Raw genomic sequence first — 24,566 nt, 5'->3', positions numbered from 1 at the left:
GTGCCACCCCACTCCCCCCACTGGCTCCACCAGTGGCTATAATCCCTGTACATATAATGTTGTCTACAGGAAAGCCACCCATACGGATGCATATCTAAAACCTGACTCCCACCACCATTCTTCCCAGAAGAATTCCCTCATCAAAACTCTACACCATAGAGCTCAATGCATTTTTGAGCATCATCACCTAGCCAGTGAACTGAAACACGTACACCAAGCTCTCAAGATGAATGGATATTCAGACTACACAATCTGTAAAGCTATCACCTCAACTGTTGGGAAAGAACCATCTGAGGATCCAGTAAAAACCATCACCTTGCCATACATTGCAGGGGTCACCAAAAAGATCTCCAAAATCATGAGCAAACACAAGATCCAGGTTCGATTTAACACGGTACATAAAATTTGTGATCTGATCCCATCTATGAAGGATGTGATCCCTCACATGCAATACCCTGGCGTCTACAAACTAAGCTGTTTCTGCGGCAGTAGTTACATTGGAGAAACTAAGCGACATGTCTTGGACCGTGTTCGTGAACATAAGGCAGATCTGAAACATGGTAAGACCAATACAGTGATACCTCGGTTCACGAACTTAATTCGTGAACTGACTCTGGTCGTGAACCGAATTGGTCGTGAACCGAGGCACATTTTCCCATAGGGTTCAATGTAAATCCGGTTAATCCATTCTGACCTTTTTTTTGGTTTTTGAAGCACAAAAATATGAAACAAATGACAATACACATTACTGTAGTACTGTACAGTATAGTAATGTATAAAGAGAGAACACTAACCTTGCTTGAGATGACTTCTGGCATGGAGGAAGGCAGGTGGGAGGCGGGTGGGAGACAGTAAGCACTCAAACAGGTGAACTGTACAATACAGTAAGTACAGTATTGTACAGTACAGTAGTACAGTACTGTATGTGCTAAAAAGCACACCAAAAATCAAAAAGTCACTGAAAGTGTCTTCACAGTACTCAGTACTTCTTTCTGTGTCTCTGCTTCTCTCCACGATCTTCCTACAGGAAGTCACGACCATGTGACAGCCTGGAATTAGCATAAAAATAGCCGAGGCTCCTGTTCGTGAACCGAAGCGGAGTCGGTGAACCGGAGCATATTTTTATGAAATTTTCTGTTCGTGAACCGAGTTGTTCGTGAACCGAAGCGTTCGTGAACCGAGGTATCACTGTACCTCGGCCGTGGCTGATCATTATTTTAATACGATGGGCTCACACGAAATAGATATCTCTAAGATGACGACGGTACTTTGCAAACCCACTGGCTATAAACAAATTTTCGTTCATGAAGCCATCTACATATATAGACACAGACACAACTTCAATCGAGAAGATGGGTGTAAACTGAGTAATCATTGGAAGGTCGTTATCAACCAGTTTAGGTCATAACCTGCTGTGATGTTCCCATCCTACCACCTTCCGATGTTAGTTGTTATTTTCGGGCTCTCTGATTTTACATTAACAGGTTACATTTTCCACACTCACACAGCCACCTCGCTCGCCGAGCTCGACGTTGCTGCTCTGTGATCTCCCATGAACATGATAATCTCTCACATTAACATAGCCACCTCCGCGCCCTCGTAGTGGATGTCGCCCTCCGATCTTACATTAACATGCTAATTTATCTTCATTAACATCACTAGCCCCGCCCACTTCGTTCATGACCCTTGGGATACACACATTTTAAACCTTTAAAACAGTCTGCCTCAGCAGCTTTCCCCCTCTTTTTTCTTCCTGATGACGAACGCTTGTGTTGTGATCGAAACGTCGTAGTTTTTTTTGTTATTTTCTTTGAACATTTCTACGTGACTTTACCGAAAGACCCAAAGAATATTTTCAATACAATGAAACATGAGACAATATTGTCGAACTAATTCATTATCATGTCACATTCATTACACACAAGTGCTTGCCATAAATGGAACGACAATACCTTGCTAATCTCATCAAGGAGCATAAGCCATCACGCAAACTCCAGTCATCCTCGCAGCAGCGGCTTTTAGCTAGCGATCGAACAAAGACGGTCAAAGCATCGCGCTTTTTGTGTTTAGATTGTTGTCCTTCCCCTACACCTCCGATTACCACGGTTGGCAACGTATGGTGCGAAAGAAGTTCAACATATTTTCAAGGGAAACAGCTGGGCCCCGTCCCCTTTTCCTTCCCCTTTCCATGACATCCAGCTCTCACATGAGCCTGAGTGTATTGTGGTCTTTAAGAGTTGACAGCAATATAATTTTGTCGGATTTCATTCACTACACTTAAACTATGTTGATGCCAGTGTCCCTCTTGTTTGTCACAATTGCAGTGTGGTTGTTGTGATAGGTCGTCTCGCAGTGGTGCTGCCATTATTTTACCTGGAAGTGCCCAAGCACGGTTTGAGAATCGGGGTTTTTGTAATTTTGTTGCTAGTCTGGTGCACCGAACACCGTGAGATAATTCGAAATCTTCACACGGGCCCATTCATTTTAAGAATAATGGGATTGTTCACCAGCTGGGACCCTCATAAGGCACACAGTCCAGACATTCACGTCTGGGAATATTTACTGTCGATCGTACATTTCCAGGCGACTGGTTCCCATGACTGCACATTTCCTGCAGGGAAAGGAGGGCAGAGAGGGGGGGGAGCATGGTTTTGGTGGCCAAGTTTGACGTTGTTTTTTCTTTACATTTTTGGGCATGGGGAAAGAGGCAGGGGTATGCATGTGGGAGTTTATGTTAAGATTGGTGTCAGACGGATTCTGCGGTTTATACTAGTCTTTGAAAAAAATTCTCAAAGGGATTTAAAATTAATTTCTTGAGTAATTTTTAAGCTTTTCTTTGCATACACAATTTCAAATTTTGAGTAATGCGAGGTTATTTTTTTACGCGGAAAGGAATTTGTTTCCAGCTACATATTAGGGGACATTGTTTAACACATATGTGTCAAGATTCAAATGTTGAGTTCTAATATTGTACTTGTGAATTATATTTTGTCTACTCCAACCAAGGAAAACCCGATGGAATTACCGAAAATGTCTCACTAGGAATGTTTTGCTTCAAACAGCGTTAAGGAGTGGGTCTTATCAGCTGTGGAAAATGACATCGTCCGTCATTATCATCATCATCTTCTTTGCGTTGATTAAAATGTATATTATGTACAGTACTGCAGCGTAATTCATAGAGGGAAGACATTTCTTCATTGGAATTACAGTACTGTTATGACAGCTATTATCTAAAACACTGTAGAAAGGCAGCGGCACTGTGGGTTACCCGTCACAGATAAGCAAATTAATGCGTTAAGAGGGGTTTTCATCCGATCGTTAATTTAGAAACTCCCACGACTTCTAATTATGACCACAAAGCAGCATGAATGTAGTTGTGTGGTACAGTGTACTGTGACTTATCTGTGTTAACCTCAGATTCTGTAACAGGGTAAATTAAGCATGAGGGGGCACAGTGTATGTGCCATAGTTGGGCAGCTTTGGCAGCCCAGACAAGATAGCAGTGGTGGAAAAAATAGCAACATTGTCAGCCATTAGAAACCATTATCATACTTTTTATCATCTCCATCGATGTCTTTATTATCCATTATAACTATTCATAATTTATCATTCTCCGTTATTGTGTCATCATCCATTGCCATCATCAATGCCATTAATAAACCGTTGTCATTTTCATCATAGTTGTTCTGAACGTTGTATTGTACTGTGCTGTATATGTTGTTCGATTATCATTCAGTGCACAATTGTTGTTGTGAGTTAATATAGTAGAGTGTGTTACTTTGTGGACAGATTTACAATTCAATAGTGTTTGAACAAAACCTTTAAAAATGATGAATCGTGTACAGCGTGTGCACACAAATATAACATTCCAACCTCGCTCACACCGTCATAAAAGAGTATGGCTGTCTGGCCTGCAATAGATTACAGTACTGTACTGTTGTTTAAATCTCGTGCTATCCGTGTCTGCCAATGGCTTTACTGGTAAAACTAGAACCATTGCCAAAATGGTTGTTGGATCTTCTTTCCACATGACCACACAAACAGTGGTCTACGCATTTTTTTTTCTAATTTCAGTTGTCTCTGCATTTAATATCTAATTATTATTTTTAATATGGCAGTTCAAGCAGGAGACGCGTTTGCGAATTAAGAGCCACGAATTTGTAATCAATAACCCTTGCTGCATTGCATTGTGCACTTGTGATATGACCTGGGGAGAGATTTTTTTGCTGTTTACTACAAGGGGAGCCGTTTATAATTTTGATGAGGTGGTGTGCAGCTTGGCAGTGTAATTGCTGGAGAGAGAGAGAAAGATTTTTAGCATGCCAACACGAGGCTGACCCAGAGGATGAGGTCAGCCCAGCTTATGGGATCATGTGGCCTGTTAATCATTGCCTTCCCTTTGTGCCAGGGCTGATTAGATACTGCTGGGACGGGCTGGGTGGGAGGGGGGGTGTATGTATGTAAGTGTGAAGGCACAATTTTGTGTGGATCTGAGGACCACTGTTAATAGATAATTTTGTTGTCTCTTGTGGCGTGTTTTGTAAATGGGTCATTTAAGCCAGTGCTTGCAAAGCCTTACATCACAAAACACCTTTTTTTTTACAATTATCTCTCTTGGTAAATATTTCTTTTTAAATCAAAGAAACAGATCCATGTTTCGACAGGCTTAGATGTCGAGTACATACTTTGTTATCCCCATCCTCTTGGGTGACCTTAATGCCCAAGTTGGGTCATGATGTTGACTTCTGGTCTGGAGTAATTTGAAGGCCATGGGGGTAGATCATCTCAAGAACAATGGTAGGAGGCTGCCCCATGGGCTTGTAATCACCAACACGCTGGTCTGACATGAAACATTCGCACAACATCATGGATGCATGTCGGGTCCAAGCAAGAACATCTGCTGCACTACATAGTTACGATTGCAACAACTACCGGGGTATCTCCTTTCTCAGTGTCCTGGGAAAGGTCCCGGAAAGATGTATTCAACATCGTCTTGCCAGACACGCTGAGGAGAAGCTTCCGGAGCCCCAATGTGGTTCCAGACTGGGGTGGTCCTGCATGGACGCCATTTTTCTGTCCGTATACTACACTCGAGGTGTAGAGAATTTCAACACGATCTACATATCTGCATTGTTGATCTGGTCAAGGCCTACCATCAATACGCCAGGGCTCAGGGTTATTTTTCGTACTTTTAGAGTCCCAGACCATCTGGTCACGCTCATTAAGGGCCTTCATGATGGTGGGCAGGCCCAGGTAAAGTTGCATGGTCAGGTGTCGGAGCCATTTTCTGTTCGGGATATCCTCTGGCCCCAACACTATTTAACGTCGCCTTTGACTATGTCGTTCGAGAAGTTTACTGTGGATGTACCAGTGACATTTTCATCTGGTATAGATACAATAGGAGGCTGATGATGCTTGGGTGTGGTCAAGGGATGGCTCCCCATTGGTCAATCATATATATATGGATGATCTGGTGATGATTAATGCCCACTGAGAAGTAGTTGGAGATGCTACTGCTAAACCTGGAGCATGGCTACTAAGAGGTGGGGCTTTACCGTCAGCCCCACAAAAACAAAGCACTTACCTGGGTATTTAATGTTATAAAACGCTCCCCTCCCTAAACTTTCCATCAGTGCTGGGGCAGTTGTAGAGAGTGGAGAAGTTTCCATACTTGGGCAGTGTGATTATGACCAGCTACGGTTTGGAAACAAAGGTCTCACTCCGAATCAGTCGAGCGGCATTATATTTTCATCAGCTGCATAATACTGTGTGGAAACTACCTGGCCTGTTGTCCCATACAAAGCTCTGAATCTTCTTGGCCACAAGTCTTCCCTCCGTTCTCTATGCTTGCAAAATGTGGAGTCCTCTGAAGTAAGATCTATGCCTGTTTGAAACATTCAGGCTAGCCTGCCTTTGATCCATCCTGGATTTCGCCAGACTGGATTGTGTGAAGAGTTCACAGATCCTTGAGAGATCTTGAAACAGTCCCAACAGTGAGCCTCTCCTGCAAGCGAGACTGCGTTGGTTGGGTCATGTAGCCTGCATGCCCCGCTAATGCATGCCCCCAAGCAGCTTCTGTTTGGCCGTATAGATGGGGCGAAACGAGTATGGCACAGGCGAGAAAAGAGATGGACTGATGTGGTATAAAAGGATGTGGAGTTGATTGGACTTGCTGATCACTGGTACCAGCAGTGTCAAGATCGGCCTCTATGGAGGTTGTTTGTGAAGGACACTGCTGGGGAGTTGGAGGCAGTCACCCTGCAGTAACAAAGAGTGGAGTGCCGGGTGGCTAAAACACAGATAGTTGGCAAAGTGGGGAGCACAGTTGGTGCATCTGTCAATCATCTCAGTCTACCCATGGCACTTGGGTCTGTTCCATGACCTTCCAGCGGGCCTTCGACACTTCACGTGGCCTCAAAGTGCACCTAGCATGGCACAAGCGCCGTGGTGATGTCACCGCCATTTTTTAGTGAGCGGCGGTGTTGTTGTTATAGTGACAGTACAACCCGTAGAACCGAGTTCAGTATAAGTGGTGAACATAAGTGGCGATGAGTGATATCTGAACCACTCCGAGGCCCTCCCACCCCCATACCTTTTTTTTTACCAGTCCAGCATGATGAAGTACGGTCAAACAATGATACATAACATGATCAAATATATTGTCATCTCGTACAGAATACGTTAGTACAGTATATATATTGTGTGTTCGGTTCCATGTTTGTCACCTATTATTGTAAATTCTTACCTAATTTATGACGTGTTTATTTCCGTAGTTAAATAATACCAGAAAGCTGTAGTTCCAGCCGCTTACATAATTCTTCATCTTAAAATTGCAATTATGCACCGAGTTAATTCTTAAAATATATATTGATTAATAATGTCATTCCAGTCCTGAATACGAAGTGAACCGTGTCGTGGATTCATTCACCAATGGGGAAAACGTCAAAATTAGTGGCACTGTGTGCTCACCTGGTGCGGTACTGGCCAAACTTGTTATACCAGAGCATTTAGCTTGAATGGCAGAGATTCAACAAAGGTCTCTGGAATTGTGTGGTTTATTATTTATAGATTTTCTTTACTATGCAATCGAGTGGTTTCTTAGCAACAGTAAAGAATCTCCACTACATTATAACCAAAAAATTGTAATCATTACCTTTCCATGGATTGATAGATTTAGCTTGTGATGTTCTTCGTAATTAGTGTAAATGAATAAGTTCTGGTTGTCTGATGGATGTTGCAGAACATTCCACCTAAGCTTTCCCAACAAAACAGTTGTTGCACTCATTTCAACAGCTCGCAAGCTTCTTAATTCCAGCAACAAAGAAGACTTCTCATTGGCCCTCATGTGATGAATGCTCACCACTCCCTTTCTCAACAGTCCGCGACATTTTCGACCAATGTCGGTCTTTAATTTGTTCTTGAACAAGTCGCAACACTAGGCACCGGTGAATGTCTGTTGAATATTATGGAAGGAAACTGTTATCGGACCCTGCATGAACCAAACATGGAAATCATTACTTTTCCATCAGAAATTTGGTACAGTACTGAATAATCTGGGTGTTTCTATTCACTGCACTGGTGTTTACTCTCCAAATGTATTCGGCAATGGTGATGCGTGACCAAAATGCATTGGCCCTATGTAGGATTCTGGCAGACAATGTGTGGCAAATGTGAATCCCGCTGTTCCCTTTATGGTCTTCTGATAACATTTGTAGCAGCCAATTGGCGCAGCTATTCAGAAATTCAACTTGTCATGGATTATTACATGAACTGTGCTCACATTTATCCTAATGCCCGCTGATGTGTGCTTAATTGCTATTCACATGCCATCCGCAATCAACTTTTCAACACAAGTGACATTGGCTGGAGTTGAGGCACCAACTGGCATACTTCTTCAGTCATTATCACAAACATGCTCACAACTTCTTTGTTCCAGCTATTCCACCCATTTATGAATGTTACCACAATTCATAGGCATTACTTTATTGCAGCTGTATTATTCAACATATTTCACTTGCCTTTACACCCACAGCAAAATAATAGCAGCTTATTGCACTTGTAATATGCAGTTGTGCAAAGGCACTAGCATATTGGATTACATGATTCGTCTGATGTAACGAAGCAACATCTGGAGAAAACAAAATTGCACATGGGTGCCTGGGTGAGGTGCAGTCAAACATCCCCCATGAACCAAATTCTGGGGTAAGTATTCGTCTGGCAGTGAGGGAAAAAGGACTGTTAAATTAGCCGTTTAGAACTTCCATCTGTGCGGACTTCTGATAGAAGCTCTCTGTGGACGGTGGTTCAATAGTGACGAGTGTGAAAGCATTGGTGCACTCGTGACTTGGGGACCAATCGCATTTCTTGTGTTATACAGCAAGCTTGGGTGGGCCACTGAAACGAGTACTATACACATAATTTTAGACGGGTTTGCTCTGTATACATAGTTTTCACGTTGCTACAAACAAATAGTCTTGTTCTGTGAAAGCAAATTTGCGTCTCTTGTAGAGATGCCCTTACATGTTGTGTTCTTTGTAGCTGTTTTAAATGTGTTTTATTAGAGAAGGACTCAAGTTATTCATGGCCATTTTAGTTTCAACTCCTATTATCCGCGGGATAAAAACGGTCCAATTCTCATTATCCACCATTAACCTTGATTTCATTGTGGAGCAGCCACCTATTATCTACAAACATTGTTCACGGATAAGTTGAGTGAATCGGCAAATTCATCCTATCAACCACGTTAATTCAAAGGTCTTGACAGGCCCCCTATTTTCCCCCAGCATTCACTTCTGGCACCATCGCCATCCATCACGGTTCTGCACAAGAAGCGATTTCCTCGCTACGTCTCCAACGGTGCCTGTCCTCTGTATTGTTCTCTCCCTCGCTAGCCCAAACCGTTGTGCTAATACACAATCACACTCAAACTCAGCCGGGATATGGCCCAGCACGTCAATTATATCATCGTTGGTCTTTAATAATCATCATCATCCTCATCATCGATCCATCATCAACATGCCATATGATTCGTATAGTGGATACATGGCAATAACACTTGCGCACTGATACTGTCTTGTATTATTCAGCTTTCTAAATGAATAATTAATTTAGGAGGAATGTACGTGGTATTATGCCAGACTTTAATAATACAATAAAGGACTACAAATAAATGGTGTACACTGACCGTTGCATTTTTGTCCAGAAAAGCTATGGGTAATTGATTGCTGGGCCAGGTGGCAGGCACATGCCTTTGTGGTGTCGAGCCTGATCTGTATGTCTGCTCACGTGTACTTAGGAGTGGGCCTTGCCCGTACAGTATTTATCATATAAATTGGTCTCCGCATGGCGTGACAGACGGGCGGGCTGCATGGTCGACCCAGAGGGGATTAGACCCAGTATTTGATTTTGTGGGATTATTAGCACCCCTCCCCCAATTCCTGCAGTCGTGGTGTGTGATGTGACAGACTTGGGATGTTACGTGATCGCCCGATTCCCACCCGTGATTGAGCCTTCTGGTATGCAATTGAAAGCACTGAAGCGATACTTGTAGAACATGTGGGTGAGCTGCTAAGCCACACATTCTTAAAATATTTATTGAAAACATATCAGAATATGTTATCACTATCGTGATAAATCGGCCGCAGTCAATCCACTGCTGGATGATGGCCTCTCCAAGGTGCCGTCACCTCCCATGATGTTGCGGTTGCGATGTAATAATCCACCCAGCACTTGCACACAAATTGATGGCATCGCTCTGCCTCCTCGGTGAATGTGTCATCGGTGGCGAGATGTTAACTACCTCGCCTGGTATACAGGAGGTCGTGGGTTCGCTCCTGACCCTGACGCCTGCTGTATATTTGGAGTTTGCATGTCTCTCTCCCCTTGGTCGCGTGGATTTTTCTCTGGGTCCTCGGGTTTTTCGCTCAACGTTTAGAAACATGCGTTTAGAGTATTTGGATGTTATAAATTTCCACATGATAATCCACTTCAATGGGATATCATTGTGGCCAGGTCACTTATAAAAAGTGTTGCACAGTATAGCTCAGTGGGCCTTACCTGGTAAAATTAATATGGTTAAGTTAGTTATACTGTATTGTAATGGATACATTTTAGGTGGCACTACAGTATTTTTGATAGCATTTGGTTTCGACAGTCTAATCAGCTAGATTGATTGTTACATCGCAGAACCGTGAGAGATGGTGATGATTGGTGGGGAGGCCTTGATCCAGCAGAGTATTGATCATGGCTGACGATGATGACATACCTGTAAACCGCTTTTCAATGCCTACCTGATTACAGACCAATTCAGACCTTAATGGTCACCCCGTGCCCTTATAAATCTCAACGTTCATCCTGCAAAGTCCCATCACAAGGGAGAAACACTAACAAATAGACAACATTTTTGAACTAAATTTCCCTGTTCAAAAATACGGGTAAACCATATGGGTTGACAGGTGTGTGATTATTCTCTGTATACTTTGGTTTTTACACTAACACAGTGCCGTAACAGCATCCACGAAGACGCAATGATAACATTTCCAAGCGACACCACCACCACCATAAGATATTGAGTTGTAACGTCAGTGATGTCTGTATTCTTTAATAAGCAGTCAGGATTCAATACAGCCGCGAGAAACAGCGCGTGCAAATGACTCACATCCAAATGAGCAACACATGTACCCTCTCGGCTTCAACAACACAGAAGTCACTTTTTCGAGCACTGATTTGAACGAAAATTATTGCAGAACCTTTGACAGCGGTGGTGGTAAAAAACCCAGGTAAAATCTTTTTTTGCAGCTACTGCTCGAGACGAGCTGAACCGTCTGAATGTCTTGTGTGCATCACATCTGTATGCGCCATCTAGTGTTGCAAAAAGATCATTCACAGCAATACGTCTGCGCGGTACCGTACGGAATGTGTGAATAGCAAAATGTATAATGTACGCATACCTGTCAACCCCTTACCAGTGCCTACCTTATTAGAGACCAATTCAGACCTCATTGGTCACCCCCTTGCCCTTATAATTCTCAACGTTCATCCTGCAAAGTCCCATCACAAGGGAGAAACACAAACAAATAGACACATGTTTTTGCCTGTATTGAAACGGATGTATGCCGTATGGAGCTGAACTCAATTTCCCAGTACAAGAATACGGGTAAACCGTATGGGTTGACAGGGATGTGTGCGTATCTAACAGATCTCTCGAATGTTCAACAGAATTGCATTGATTAAATAGAGGCAGACAATAGCAGGTCGGAGGGATTTTGTAAATCTGGACTTGATCATGAAAAGTACTATATCGACGTGCCACAATAATACAGTTATTGTTTTACAATCAGCATTGTGTACTACCCGAATGTTACAATATCATTTTCGAAACATGGTCATTAACAACCCAATTTTTTTTTACAAAATAAACGGATAAGTGCGTACAAACGCATGGAGAAATGCATACTTGGAATTAACACCGAGAGACAGAAATGGAATCGGAGAACAAAATCAAATTACCAGCATTTAAAAAGAACTGGACTTGGACAAGACATGTCTCTAAAAGCCATGGTGGCTGATGGACGAGGTTAGTCACAAACTGGCAGCCCCAGGAATGGAACTTGTCCGCAATTACACATTTACCCGAGGAGATGGAGCGATAAAATCAGCTCGTGCGTGTGTGTGTAGGTAGGTGCTGGATGGATTGTTACATCGCTGGATCGCCGTGGCTCAGGGAAGCCTTCGTATAGCAGTGAATTGACCTTGGCTGCTGATAATTGCTTTTGTGACCAGGACTTTACATGACGGAATGACACAAATGCACACCACGTTTTCTCATTGAAAATAGGTCAATTTCAAAACATCACTGCCCTGCTCACAAAGAAAAGTTTGTGGGGAATAATAGCCATTTTTTGTACTTTTGACGCATAAGCAATTAGAAAATTACACTTACTACCCAGGAACATTGACTGTTGTTGAAAAACTGTAGTGGCAAACTGCTCTTCTCCCCCACGCATCCTTGAATGAGATCTCTCATACAAGCACAATAACCATGGGTGGTCTCAGAGGGTTCATGTCCCCACCAGTTCTACCGGTTGTACATTTTAATGAGGTTTCTTTTTCAGTTTTGGGAGTTGTGCTAGACAATCAAGATACGAGGGAGGTGTAACAGTGCATTGATTAATCAATTCATTTTCATTGCCAAGCCTTAATATCGATTCTTAAGCTCCCAATACGTGAATCAAATTGGATGTGTGTAAAAGAATCGATTACTGTTGCGTATTTTCAGTTTGTATCTGTTTGTATGTACGTAATGGGCTTATGTGTGGCCTCTCCAGTCATTTGAGAAGGGTCATATTCACCGCAGTGTAAAGGAAGACATTATGCATATGCATGGCTTCTGTAAACACATTGCAACATGAGTGGCCTTTTGAAGTATTTAAATTCGCGACAATAGTCCTCTATTGCAATCCCTACAATGACTCATCGCCAGGTGTTTGCGAGGTATGCGTTTTGTGTCAACATCTTGGACAACACAGGCGAAATACCATTAACTGTGGTTATTTATTGCCACGTGTTAGACAAACCTTTGGTCAATTTGGCCGGGGTTCCTTTCAGCTCGCTCCCCCCAATTGCAACACAACTTTTATGCTCAAAGGTTGTATCTATTTTACGACACTTATTGTGAACCCCGTTACAGACAAAGCTAATGCGTAAACGCTTTCAGTTATACTGAAGTTGGATATCGTAAAAATTATTGATACAGTACATACGAGAGGATTCAATTCAATACCTTCAATTGAGACATGTACTTGGATTGCTAGGTAGGAAAGCATTATATATGCCAGCAAGATATCCATGCAATACATCAAATTTTGGTTTAATTAAGATTTATGTTAACCCTAGAATGACCTTCAAAAATTTGCAATATCCTTTGTATACAATCCATTACCGTACATTACAATACCCCATGTTTTTCTGGTCATGGAAGCACAATAAATGAGCTTATAATTTTTATATTCTTTGGAAAGATTATCATTTCATCTCCTCAGTGGATGCCAACTTGGACGCGTTCCATTCCTTGGCTGCAACACTCATTATTTCTGTATGTGTTGCTGAAAGAGTCCAAAAAACTTATTTCACTTGTGTGTTAAGTACATTATACAGTACTCTTTAAGGTATTTGTACAAGTACAATATACCATACCTGTGCAGTACAGTATTTGTGTAATGTACTGAGTCAAATATTGTAACTTGCATCATATTGGCTCGAAGTCAAAATTGCAACCATTTGTCAATCTGCCGCTGGATGAAGATGGCCTCCTGAGTTCGATTCCCGGCTTCGGTTAACATCAGCGGTGAATGAGAATTAATCGGAACTGGGCCCTCGGCACTACCCTCCTTCACCAACACGTACTGATTCGCGTGGTGAAAAATTGTTCCACCACCACACTTGACTGACATAACTTTATCCAGCAGTGGACCGGCCAAGGGCTGTAAATACAATACTTGTACATCACTGCATGCAATTTTCACATTTAGAGATACTGTGGCTCAATATCTGATAAGATAAAATACTTTACTGTGGTGTAAAAAGCCTAAGTATTGTGCTGTGCCGGTACATTGCACACAAATGTAACGTTTCTGGCCACTTGCAATACCGTATAGTATTTTCGCACGATGCTCCAATCAATTTCTTTTCCTAGTTGTTATAATTTGTGTATTGCTTTCACAATTTAGGAAAGTGGTCCGTTCGTCAGCGTGATCAATAATGGTTTGCCTGCTGTTGGGCCTCATTGCATCCGTGGGAATGGGATGGAGGAGTGGTTCAGATGATCGAGCCGCACAGCTTGACAAGAGAAACGTTCCTGGGGGGGGGGGGGGGGGATTGGCTGATTTTTGTGCGCTGAAGTTGGGGAGGGGATTCAGCCGTTTTTTTATAACCTATTATGGCAAAATGTATCCATTTCCAAAAAAAGATCCCGGTACAGGTAGTCCCCGACTTACGACGGAGATGCGTTACGACGACCCCATCGTAAGTTGAAAATATCGTAAGTCGAAAATGGCCTAGCCTGAACTCAGGAGTCTTAAAGAATGGTGATAATTTAGCAAAACAGAGCAATTTACAGTACCGTACTGTATAAACTATATGCGTTTAGTAAATCCCGGCAGCGTCCCAATGTACAGTATCGTACCTCGTACGCTGCTGCGTTTGCCTGCAGCGCGAAATGTAAAATATTTGACAATTTTGTCATATCGCCATCGTAAGATCGAAATATCGTAAGTCGGACCATCGTAAGTCGGGGACTACCTATATACACAGACTGGAAGAAGTGCTGTAAGCGAATGACTATGAAGGCCCACATGGCACACGAAGTGTGGCCAGAACCAAGCAGGGCCCCATTTGTCTCCCCAGTAGGGAGGGGGTCTAAGTTGGAGGCTTGGGACTGGTTCAGATATTTACCGCTTAACTTAGACAAGCCCGATAATTGGACCCAGGTAGCCGGGTTAATAGCGCAGTGCGATAACAGCTACATGCATTACAACTCTCTGTATGTGTTAAGAAAGCTCACCCTTGATTTAATGACGAATAAAGTCACGACGTTAATTTGAATCTTCAAGCGAGTAAATGTTTTGTGCTGACACACAGCTGCAAATGCTCAGTCTTCAGGCTACTGTAGTCGTTTTGTGGATGTGAATGCTATATTACATTACTGTACATTATTTAATTCGTCACTGAAGCTTCCATCATTCATGCTCAAACATTTCCGAATAGTGTTAGGGCATCATGCAGCTGTGTAACCAATGTGTACTCTATTGGGTAAATGTTTACCTAGCGATCCGCCACACGATGGCCAGGTATTTGTCCCACAAAAGCTAATTTGAAGTTCGTAACTCAATGACTGGAAGAGTGGAATACATTTTAAACTCTCGAAATCTTTATTACCTCTGTAATAGCATTGGTTCTGTGTCATCGGATAATTTAACATAACTCTGATTAGCAAGATTGCACCTATTTTTTTCACAATGGTCCTTAATAAAGCAGTGTGTCTGGTTTATAGCTGCTTCGCCTTTTGAACCCTGACCGGAACCAATAAGCAATTTCCCCGGCAAGATAAACAAATTGCCACCAATCCATGAAGGACCAGGCTTTCACACGTATTAAAATGTGAGTTGTACACAAGATGAGTTTAAAGGAGAATGTTAATTTCAAGAATGATGTACTGTCGAGGAAAGCGGGGCTGTGCGATTATTTAAGTCGTCTATTACTCCAACAAATTATCGTTTGGATTACTCCACTGTAATTGTATGACAATAAAATATGGAGGCAAACTAAATCTTGCCTCTTTTCCCACGTCTGTTGCTGGTTGGGTGGCGATTGGCGGGGCTTGGTGACATCACAAAGGGTTATCAGCTGCGTCACACTGGGCGTGATTGACTGATGTTTTGTAAGGGGTTTCCCACCTTCAGGAGGCAAGATATGTGGGGTGGCCGGGGGGAGGCCATAATTTTGTCTATTTTCTATAGAATTATGTGAAATATGTGAGTGCTAGAAAGCTTAACAACCAATGCTGTGATCATAATTACGACATTCGAGTAAACTTAATACTTTTGAAGCATGTACCTATCCATCCATCTTGATATTTCATCTATATTTTGGTGGTTTCGCAAATTTATCAGCAAACGTGTGTTGTGGCCCATGCAAACTGCACCACGTCCATGCTCTGTGCTCGTGTGGCGTAGTCGATGATAGATCATTGCAAGATCACATTCACCACCACCCCCCATCCTCCTCTTCTCTTAGCCTTTGGTGAGTGTGTGGGTTGCCTTCACAAACATCCGTTTCATACCGTGGTCTAGAAAAATATGCTGCACATTAAAATGAGACATGCAAAAAGTACGTTTTAAAGGCTCAGAAAAAAAACTATTGGCAGCCACAACTCCCCCCCCCAACCCCCATGGTTCCATGCGTGGCACCCTCCTTTCTCCCCGCCTCCACACGCCGTCGTTGAGAGTCGTGTGACCCACTTTCCTGTCCGCCTTTTGTTGTTTGTGTCGGTCGTCTTGGCTGCTGCTGCTGCTGCTACCCCCATCCCTCCCTCTACGCTCACAATCGCATAAGCTTCTAGCCAAGGCCGCTTTTAGAAAACCATTCAGCCGTGGCACTCTCGTGTGGAGTCTGACCCTGAAAGAAAGAGAGAAAATATTCATATATACAACTCGTTTGCTTTCCCTCTCGTTAGAATTAAAAAGGGAGATTCTCTCATGAAGGTGAAGGCAAATAATTCGTGGCGGCTGTCCTGAATTTGTTGTTGTGTCATTGAGACATTTGTCCAGCGCTTTTGATAGTGCAGTTCCAATCGCATTATTGGGTTGGAGTGGTTAAAAGAGTTTGGGTAATACGCTGCGCTTTGAACCTGACGGATATGAGTTCGATCCCTGAATATAACATATGGTCGTCAATCAATCGCCTTGACTGGCGTGACATGGGGAGGGCCAGCGGATTCACAAGGGGCTTTAAAAGAAGACTGGCATCTCGCTTTTTGCTTAACAAGTAATTTTAGCCTTATTAACGTGCTGCCATGTTCCGTATGTGTGTGTATACACACAAAATAAAGCACAGTACTGTAAAGCCACTGAACCAACTAAGAAGAGCTTGTGTCTTCCTCTTGCCCTTTGAGGAACAAACTGAGGTTACCTTCTCACATCATTACAAATGTATCATGCAACTGGTTGTGGTTATTGCCACTCAAACCTGTGGCTGGCTGGTTCACACAACTAGCCATCGGCACAAATCTACATTTCTCCCCCATATATAATTATCATCATATAAATAGAGGCAAAATTAAAAGTGGAAGAGAGAATTGTGGTGAGCGTTTAATTTTTTTAAATATTGGACACAAGCTTGGGATCAGGGCACGGCAAAAAAAAATTGTTCCACGCAGACGTAACATCGCTTGGACATGAGCAAAAGGCACCACACACACACAATCTGTGGAGGCCCCGTGTATTTATCTCTAACCAAACCACACTTGTTTACTTTGTATGGGGACGTTTGGCTTGTTGGTGGCCACGGCATGGGATTGGCTACACTAAAGGGGGCGGTTATACAACAGTGTGTTGTTGATTTACCCCCTTCCACAGCTGTTTTATTTCTGTCACAAGGCAAAGCCGAGCCTGACAAGAACAGTCGTCAAGCGAGTCATATGCTCTTGATCATTGTGTTACATTTGAAGGTGAACCTTGGATTGGTTTGCCATTCTTTACTGACGTCTTTGTGTTCGGTTTTTGTTTCGCAAGGTATTCCGCGTACAATATTACCAATGGGTCATACGTATCACGGGTTCTCCTTGATAAAATGTATTCAATCTAACTTGTTAATTACCGCATAGCGTTGTAGTGCCGTAGATTTGTCATTATGGTGCTGTGTTTAAAACATACAATGCAGTAATATAGTTCAAAGTGATGGGATAGAGTGGTGGTGCAACGGTTAGCGTTGTACCAGCAAAACCGAGTCACAATTCCTAACCACAACTCAAATCAGTGGTGAATAATATTTTAATTCGTCCAAGGGTCCCTCCTCTCCGTTCACCAGTCTGCACTGACCAGCGTGGTGACGTATGGTCAAACAACCCCAATGCCAGTCACGACATGAGGCATTCATCCAGCAGTGGTTGGCAAAGCGATGTCCACTATTATTGGGGACACTCGTTATAAAGATTACATCGTAAGCTCCGCAGGATGAGATACATTATTTTACATGGAACTTTGTTACTTAAGGCTTTGATAAAAAAATCTCACAATTGGACTAAATTCTTGTGGACTGATTGACGATGCAAGACATCAACATTTGTGTTCCCCCTTTACGCGAAATGTTTTACGTTTGCAGGGTTTGTTATGGAATCCACTTATTGTTGTACAATCGGCCACGTGTCTTGAAATTCCTTGGGATAAGGCAGCAGCAGCAGCTACAGCACGTGATTGTTTCACCGTCTTGTACGAGTACAGTATCGATTAAAAGGACATGGATTTGAATTTGTTGCTAGTGTTTCCGAAGACACGTTTGGCCGATGCTGCAGTAGCAGCAGCAGCAGCGGGAGACGTATGTTTTCCTCATTAAAGTTGTGAAAGCTGCTTGTGGCGTGGGAAGTCCGGAGATGATCAAAGGGGTTATTGAAGCCGAGTATGTCATTTGTCATGATAAAATGCTGTACCAAAGATGGGTAACAACGTAACATCTGGTCCACTCCTGTTGAGCACCAGCGAGTGGCTTTATAATGTTATTTAAGCCACAAAAGTGGATATGCTTTTGTACTGGGGGGCCTCACTCTTGTTGCAGTGCCCCCCCACACGCTTTCTGTTTATTTCATCATTGTGGACGCATGTAAAAATAGACATTGTGAATAATGTGTCTGATGGGGATTATCCATTTTTTTCTGGCCACATGTGTTACCAACGACTCTCATGCCACTCACTTTCTCAAAGCACATTGCCCAAAATTCCTGTGGTACTGGTATTCCACACACTCCCGCGAGACTACAGTGCAGTGCTGCTAATTCTTTAATAATGTACAGCCCTCTGTCAATATGCTGCTTGGATGAAGGCCTACTCACGAGGGGGGAGATTATTTAATGTTAAGTTTAATATGCCGAGCAATGCGGATGTGTAACTACGAGTAGTGTTTGAGAGTTCAGTTCCGTTTTTAGTAACGCTTAATTCACACTACTGGATTGTCCTTATTCCCTAAAACGCAGATATTGTACATTGATTAGCACACCACATCGCATTTCTCACAGTGTTTGACAACACTGAATTTAGTTGGTTCGCCGATAACAACTCATGTACCGTTGTCAACATTCACACGCGATTACGATTTAGTCGTGGTTGTGGGGGGGGGAGGTCACAGGTCAGCTAAAAGAAGAATCCCTTCACCCGAGTTCAAGCTCAGCTGGTTGGTCACAGCAGCATATGCCACCGCCACTGGGTGTCCTTAATTGGCTGACGTGTAAAGACCGCAGTACGCGCACGCGGTGCCGGTTGTGACCCTTTGTTTTGTTAAAAGAGGGCAGGATGTGCGGCAGCGACTGGGGGGAAGAGCTTGTTTCCTGTGGAAATTGGAGCAGGGGGAGAAGAGGCAAATCATTGGCCGCAGCTGGGATTGTTTGAACACTTGTTCCATCATGATGTCTTTTCCCACTGACCTCCCCCCCACCACCACCATGGTAGAGGTTGGTGTGGATATGGTCTTGTGTGCAAAGGAATTGGAAGTGAGCAGTTGTTGCTTTTACATCTGGATTGATAACTTATGTCTTTGAGAACAGTTTTTTTGTGTGATTTTAGTTTGGTTTGGCCGCCGCCCCGCCGCGCACACATCCGTTTAGCGTGCTGGGCTAAGTACGGTGCGAAAGAAGTTCAACATACATCTTAAGTACGGTATCATCCGTTGGATTTCAACTACACTATGCAGTATATAGTAGTCGTTCATTACAATGTTTTGATTGAATATCGAATTTATTACAAAATGTGTATGAAACTTCATTGAGTGCTGAAGTGGAACGAGTAAGTCAATTGCAGGGCTGCACCTTTACCGTTTCCTGGACTTTATTTACTCAGAGCTTGCAAAGTTCCAAGATGAATATCGTGTGAAAGCTGGCCCTGCAGGTGGAGTGAGATCAATTCGTTGTGGTGTGAGACATTTGAGTCTGAACGGGGAGAAGCATCAGATCAGCTGGCAGGGTCAAAATACAGAACCCCGCTTATCTATGGTCATATGACCCGCAAATCCTATTATTCAAGGCAGCTGTAAGGTCCATGCAATCTTCTATTATCTGTATTGCTATTTATTCCGATTATTGAAAGATATCCAGGATTTACCCACACTGAAGATGCTTCCAAATGCTCACAAATTTTCTGCGGGTAAGGGGAGTCACGTGACAATTTCATCCTATTATCCGCGATTGTTTTATCCCGTGGATAATCGGAGTAAAATCGTGGATAACCCCACGGGTGATAGGATCTGCGATATTGTCCCCCCATATCACCTCGGATATGTGAACGTCTTGTATATAGACACACACACTTGTGAAATGCTGAGAGTAGATATTGAGTGTGAGACTTGAAAGGACGACTGTGGGCTTTAGGTTTTTGTACTAGGGTAACTTATCCCCTTTTGTGTAATGTCAGAGCATTGGACACACAGGCGGGGATAAAAAAGAGCAAACATAAGTTCATGTAGTCGGTGTGGTGTACAGTTTTTGTGGTGAATAGGAAACTTGAACACACGTTGATAGAGGTGACCTAAGCTGTCACTAGGCATGATTTAAAGTGTGCAATCCACGTGATGACACAGTCACAAACAATGCAGGCCCGTGAAACTGCCCAAGCATTGAACACCTGTAATGACAAGGGATTTACAGGCTTAAATATAAGTCTCTGCAGATGTGACTTAGCCATTGTTACTGAAGGAATAATTACCGTGTCAAGATCCTGCACTGTAACGAGATAAACACACGCGGGCATTTTAAAATTGTTGTTTAACCATTTCCAGGATCCTGCATAGTACAGTACAATATTGGAGATGTAGGGTCTAAATGTACCGTATTTCATTCTGCTGTACAGAATAGTGGGTTTATTTATTTTATAGACAGAAAGAGACACAGTCGGTCATATATGGAGAGTAGACAAAACAATTATAAAGAATTGAGTCTGGACTGGAATGGAGAGTGGGCAAGGGAGTTCCAGACTATGTGGTCGTCAGTGGGAACACAAATGACCTCCCACTGAGCGAAGGTTGACTGGGAGATTCGACAATTGGTATGATTGCAAATACATTATTCAGTGAAGAACTTCGGTGTATCAACTTCCTACATGTGACTTGACACGTTTTTTTAAACAATGCATTTCAAGTATGACATTAAACTTTAATATGTTGCATGATCATGGTAACACATCGAAGCCTAAATTGAATACAGTATCATATGCTGTCTCTTATTGAGTCATGAAATGACCTCACCGTTTCACCAAAAAACATTTTTATGATCGATTGGAACGAGCCATTTGCTGCCTTTCTACCTGTGCTCCTGTGCGAGGTTGCGTTACGTCAGCTAATAATGTGTTCTCCGGACATTAGGAGTGAAGTCATAAATCGGCCACAAAGGTTGGATGAGGTTGACGACGTCACCGCGTTTTGTGATCGATGCGGTTTGCCATATACCCCATGGTGCCTCCGTGAATAGCTCACATTAAAGGATCAAGTGGCTTACCGTTGCTCTTTGGGTTACGTCCATGCACATACGTCTTCGCAGCAGACGATTGATGAGAAACACCACTCTGTCAATTAGCTCTACAGCATTTCCCGGCACTGTTTGCAGTGAAGGCAGAATAATGAAGAAAAAAATAATGAATAAACCCCATCAGATGAAGTATTGTGGTTCCATTAGCATTTGATTGTGCGCGCTCAGGGTTGTGTGTCTGCTCACTTTTGAAGTGGAGCTTTGTGTTGTGGATCGATCCTCCCCTGAGATGTATTTCACAGGAAACCTCAAGAGTGGGGCTCGGATTGCTGCTTGTTGTGCTTGGCCAGGGCGCATAGTGCTGGGCCCACGATGAGGGAAAGGGTTGCCGCCACCGTGTTATTGGTTCGTGCGGAATATTGTTAGCTTTGGATTGTGTCTGCCTGGGTGGCGGTCATAAAAATCGTAGGATAACAGGAATACGGAAAGCGCGGTGGGTCTCCTGGGTAAAAAGGGGAAGGAAATTTTACGTGGAGTAGAGCATTGGTAGGCAGCATCACATAAATGTGAATCGGTTGCATTACAGCTGTTGCGTTATATGACGCACATCATTTGGAAGGATGTTTGAATGTAAAATTGTAATCAAAATCTCTCGGCTTTTGGTTTTAACCGTATGTGAAACATTTCAATGTTTCCATGTTACCGCTGGCAATAATGAATGACTCAATTTCAGCGTGAAATATTGTAATGTGCCGTCTCGCATTCATCATTAACTTCGGAAGCATTAATCAGTATGTTAAGCATTGCTTGACATCAGCACTTTAAATACTTATTACAAGGTTCAATAGATTGCATTCATTTGCATGTATTGTGTTCAAGTGCAAGTCATTGTTTTGTTTAAGATATGTGCAGGAACCCATGTCTCTCGGGTCAGATTATGCAGTGATAAATCAGTAAAAAATATTCTGGCTGCTTCCGATATTTCGTTTGTTTTGGCAACTAAACATCAATGCCAGTACTGTATTTATGTTGAAATAAAGCACTGGATATTACCATGGAGTTCAAAATAAAAACATGCACACACAACATTTAAAGTTGTATTACTGATCAAGGAAGATAAATCATGCATATGCATGGATTCTGTCATGCTTTTCAATATACATGTACAAGAGTTATCTCGACCACATGTTACAGACAGATGGACAGAGTGACAGACCGAGAGCTAATGCATATATTCTTTCAACCTTCGTCGATGAGCGTTAAAAACCAAACGACAGCGACGATGCCTCTGACGGACGTGCATTGCGGTTGTCTCGCTCAGGTCTGCGTGGAGTTTGACGGGCTGGACTGGGACCGCAGGGAGTGGTTGCGCGTGTACGACGATGAGTGCTCAGCCTTCCTGGTGGAGCACGCGCTGGTGTGGGCGCCTCGGACACAGTTCCACGAGCCCTCCGAGACGTCGCCAACAGCCACGCCAAGTGCCCAGACGCCTGCTGCAGAGGCCGATGCTTGCCAGAGGCCCTGGCCTGCCCTAGTGAGTAAACCCCACATCTTCACCTCGACACCCAGTCACCGGACACGTGGTTTTTTATCTTAAATGTTTAGGTGTCGCCTTAGTAACCGAGCCTTAAGATTGTAAACACAGTGGTTGTCTTTCTAAATGATACGTAAAAAAAAGTGTTTTTTGGACTCATTACTTTTAAAATGTATTCGAAAGCCTAAATATTGAAGGAAAATTTAAACTAAATCTATAAACGTCATTTTTTGTCTGTCTATCTTGTCTGTGTGGCCGACACTTGCTCGGGATTTGGCTCACGAACCTTGGGGTTTATGTTTTAAAAAACAACCCAGGTATCACGCCATGAGCCCCGTGGTGAGCCAGCACTATTCCGATTTCACGTCCGTCGCCTTTAAAGTAGTTTAATTAGCGATTTAGTGCTGATTTTGGTTATTTATTTATTACGTCGCGCCTCTACAAAGTCATACGCGTTTGATGGGGGTGAGGGGGGGAATTCTCTTTCGTGTGGACACTGTGCAAGGTAACACACGCACAGATTTACAGCTCGCTTAAAACATTGATTACCATGACTGTTTACTCATTACTATTCCTTTTATGAAATATTAATGACAGGGATTCACCAATGTTTGATGATCTTTACACTAAGTAACACAATTTTATCCCTGACTACTTAGTGCTACTTTGAAATTGTTATATACAAAATGTATATTATTCCCCACTAACTTTGCTTTAGCGACCACGTCTTTGTGAGGGCATGACATTTATGCACACGTTTTCTTTTTGAACATAGGTACATTTCTAAATATCACTGTCCTGCTTACAAAAACCAGGTTTGAGGGGAAGAATAGCCTTTTTCTGTACTCTTGAGGCATAACCAGCCACGTAATATCACTTACTGCACAGGGTAAACCATTCAGTATATTCATTGCTATTACATCTTCATTCTAACATATTTACACTTGCCCCCTCAGTACGGGGGTTGAGCAGTGACGTTATGTCAATTAGGCTTAATTGGCACGCATCTGCTCATATTTACAGGTAGGATAGGTTGATTTATTATTCGTTGACTTTCATATCTTTGCCGCTTTTGCTCGCGGCAAATGTTTGCACTAAAATGGCGGAACACTTAGTAAATATAAAAGTAATAGTGTGCAGTGCATGTTTATGTCGATGTGTACGTCTATGTGTACATGTGAGTCCATATATGTCTGTGCGTTGTGTGTGTGTGAGTCAATGTGTGTGTGTGACAGTCGCTGTGTTTGTGGGTGTGTAAGTCCATGTATGTGTGTGCAAGTCCATGTATGTGTGTGTAAGTCAGTCGATCTGTGTGCGTGTAAGTGGATGTGTGTGTGTAATTGGTTATGTGTGTGTGTGTGAGTCGATATGTGTGCAAGTCTATGTATGTGTGTAAGTCGATGTGCGTGTGTGTGTAAGTTCATGTATGTGTGTGTAAGTCGCTGTGTGTGTCTAAGTCTGTGTGTGTGTGGGTCGATGTGTGTGTGAGTCGATCTGTGTGTGTGTAAGTCGATGTGCGTGTGTGTGTAAATCGATATTTGTGTGTGTTTAAGTCCATGTGTGTGTGTGTCAGTTGATGTGTGTGTGTCGGTGGTGTAGCGGTAAACGTGCTGCACCACGAAACCGGCGACCCCAATTCAATTCCCGCTCACGGCCAACACCGGTGACGATTATCTGAACCGGTCCTGAGCCTCCCCGACGTCGAATCAACTTCAACTGAGACCCTGCTGCGATGTGTAGTAAACATCGACAGCGGGGACTAACAATTTTTTTCTCCATTTTGTTACACCTTATTGCATTCTCCTAAACACG

At 42.9% G+C, this 24,566-nt stretch overlaps 1 protein-coding gene across 1 annotated transcript in view; it reads left to right on the top strand.

Moving 5' to 3' along the window:
- The window catches only part of LOC133343479 (probable JmjC domain-containing histone demethylation protein 2C), a 132,169-nt gene that overhangs the window by 39,817 nt on the left and 67,786 nt on the right, over nucleotides 1–24,566 (top strand). Inside the window, 1 exon segment of the mRNA XM_061553130.1 lies at nucleotides 22,542–22,754. Coding sequence (XP_061409114.1) covers nucleotides 22,542–22,754 — 213 coding nt within the window.

This window comes from Lethenteron reissneri, chromosome 17, assembly GCF_015708825.2.
Source record: "Lethenteron reissneri isolate LAM-NWPU_2019-01 chromosome 17, ASM1570882v1, whole genome shotgun sequence".
Taxonomy (NCBI): domain Eukaryota; kingdom Metazoa; phylum Chordata; class Hyperoartia; order Petromyzontiformes; family Petromyzontidae; genus Lethenteron; species Lethenteron reissneri.
This window is presented reverse-complemented; position numbering and strand designations above follow the sequence as displayed.